Consider the following 2,927-nt stretch of genomic DNA (forward strand, 5'->3'; position numbering starts at 1 on the left):
GAAATGTAAGACCTATAATTCAAAATAATACAGCTCTGTTACCCTGCATCAAAGCCATTATCAGAGCCACTGTAAAGAAAATGACCCATTTCCACATCTAAAGAAACCCAATCTTTAGCAATTCAAGTTCAAAACTAGAAAAGAGAAAGATGGTAAGAAGGGGGACCAAATCTTTTCCTTCTAATAACAATAATTGTTTGATTCAAGAAACTGAAGACCAACAGGACTTACCAGTGGCATTAAATTCAAAAAGAAACTGAAATTATAACTCCATCTTCCATTGATTAAAACCTATATTTACAGAATTACAGACACCTTCAAGATACAACAAGGAAACAACTTCTTTTTACAGTTACGAAAGTCCTACTGAAACCTGTAAATAAAGGAACTTAACAAAAGATGATTCAAACTACCTAGTGGCGAAATTCCCAAACCCAATAAGGATTGTTTCTCCGTTCTAGAAACTCCAATGAAAGGACCCATTTCTTATGATCAATTCATGGAGAATTTTGGGAGGGAAAACCAGTATATATTCCACAATACGATAAACAACCAAGAAAGAAATCCCATAAATACTAGTGTAAAATCTAATCAACGCCATGAAGAAACAGTAAGAAGTGGGATATCATCCCAAGCTAAAGAGAGAAGCCCTGGTGCTGATTCTTTAATGGAATACTTAGAACTGTAATTATAGTTCCATAGTAAAATCCTAGCTTGACTCACAGAATAATGACTAAGAGGAAATGAATCAAACCCACAAGCTTCCATCAACACTTTCCACTGCGCATATTCTTCCATTCTTTCCCGTCTTACTGGCCCTTCTTCAGGACCAACAACACCTGCTATTCTTCTCCCAAGCAACAACCTATCTACCCGAATACGTTCGGAAGAATCTCTAGCTAAACTTGGTTCAAGCGATTCGAATACAGCTAAATAGTACTTCAGTGCATTCTTAAACCTATCTACGTAACTGACATGATTCAAACTAGCTTCATATTCTCCTAGTGTAACGACTTTAGGGTTTAATGATTTAGCAAGTTTAAGAGCTCTCTCTACTGCACAATTAGTTGAATCCAACAAATTGTAAAGTTGAAGCATGAAATTTACAGCTAAAACTTCGTTTTTCTGGACTCGGAAACTAGACTTGTTTAATTCATGAATTGGAGTTAAAATTGGTTCAAACTCAAAATTAAGATCTAATAGTTTCGCAAAGTCACGTAAACGATTACCAGTAGCTAAAAGAGATGCAGCTGGAGATCTACCCAGAGTTGGAGCTGGAATCCCCGAGATTCTAATCATGGTTGGTTTACCAGATGATCGAGTTGCTAATGCTTGAAGAAGTGCTGCCCATTGAAGACCTTGAACGATTCCAAAATCAACGATGTGTATGCAGCTTGCTGATTCAGTAGCTTCGAGAATCGCTTGATTTGCAGTCAAGTGAGAGAATTTTGAATATGGACAAGCATCGTTCAGAGTTTTGTAAGAAAGAGTAACCTCTTCTGATGAGCACGAAGCTTGATCAAAATCAGTCAACGGATTGGTCTTTGAAATTTTAGGTGAGATTAATCGATTGTAAAGAACTTCAGAGAAGTAAAACGCGACTCGTTCAGTTGGATCACCAAGTTCAGAAACTGATTCACGAACTCGATTAAGTAATTTAATAGCGTGTTCAGGTTCTGATTCTGAGATTAAAGCGCATTCAAGAAGCGATTTTAACAGTGGAGAGATCGATTCAGCTTCAGACGAAGATTGAGATAAGACTTGGGGTTTTTGAAGAAGAGATGATGAGTTTTGCAGAGATGGCAAATCTTGAGGTTGTAGAACTGGCGTTGGAACCCATGTTGGAAGTTGATGATTATGATGAGATTGAAGTAGATTAGGGTTTTTCTGTTGAGTGTCTGATGGGAAGATGAGAGGAGGACATAGATCAGAAGAAGGGTTTGAGGATTGAGTACTGAGTCGGCTCGAACAAGTAACAAATGGATCGTTGTTATTATAAAAAGCAAGTTCAGAACTCTCTGGTGAATCTTCGTTACCATGACCACCACCACCACCATTGATTAAGGTCTCCATCCAATCATCTGATTCAAACTCATCTGCAAGTCTAAAACCAATAGAATGATGATCTAAATGAGGAAAAGAAGAAAGTGGATCAGATTCATCGCCACCAGCATCAGACACACAGCCACCACCTCCAACACCAACTGTATACGGTTCAGAACCAGTTAGACCAAAACCGAAAGAAGATGGCGGACTAGGGTTTTGAGTTTGCACACACCATGAAAATGGATTCACACCCAGAAACTGTTGCTGCTGTTGATGGATTTCTTGCTGCTGCTGTTGTTGCAATTGCTGCTGCTGCTGTTGTTGCTGTTGCTTTTGCTGGATAACTTGTTGAGCTATTGCCATTAAGTTTCCACTGTCGGTACACATATAAGCCATGTTCCCCCCTTAAATCAATCAGAAACCCAACTGAGTCAAATAGGCTGTTTGTTCATGCAGAAGAAGAGAAAAACAAGAGAGGAGTTAAAAGAGATTTGAGGAGGGAGAGTTGTGGTTTCATTTTTGAGATATATAAGAGGAAGAAAAACCAGTGGAATGTGGGTCCCACTGGAAAGAAAAGCCCAAAACAAATTGGGACCCACGAGGAGAAAACAATAATAATATTAATAATACGGGCGGGGCGGGAGACGGACTGAATAAATAGACCAAAACCCTAGCCTATAGCCCCATGAATAGTACTAGTTAGGGGTGTCAACGGGTCCGGGTCTCCTGGGTATCACTAGACCCGGACCCTACTTATAATGGTCGGGTCCGGTTCCTAACGGTTCCGGGTCCGGTTCTTAAACTTGTGGACCCAGAACCGGACCCGTTTAAATACCCGGGTACCCGTCGGTTCCGGGTACCCGTCGGTTCCGGGTACCCAT

The 2,927-nt window shown here is 40.1% G+C and overlaps 1 protein-coding gene across 1 annotated transcript; it reads right to left on the minus strand.

The window, feature by feature from the left end:
- Positions 1 to 252: 252 nt before the first annotated feature.
- LOC113293761 (scarecrow-like protein 4) lies at positions 253 to 2,536 on the minus strand. Its single transcript, XM_026542292.1, has one exon. It carries the CDS (start codon positions 2,440 to 2,442, stop codon positions 592 to 594), a length of 1,851 nt encoding a protein of 616 aa, XP_026398077.1. The 5' UTR covers positions 2,443 to 2,536; the 3' UTR covers positions 253 to 591.
- Positions 2,537 to 2,927: the final 391 nt, after the last annotated feature.

Source organism: Papaver somniferum, chromosome 1 (assembly GCF_003573695.1).
Source record: "Papaver somniferum cultivar HN1 chromosome 1, ASM357369v1, whole genome shotgun sequence".
Classification (NCBI taxonomy): Eukaryota; Viridiplantae; Streptophyta; class Magnoliopsida; order Ranunculales; family Papaveraceae; genus Papaver; species Papaver somniferum.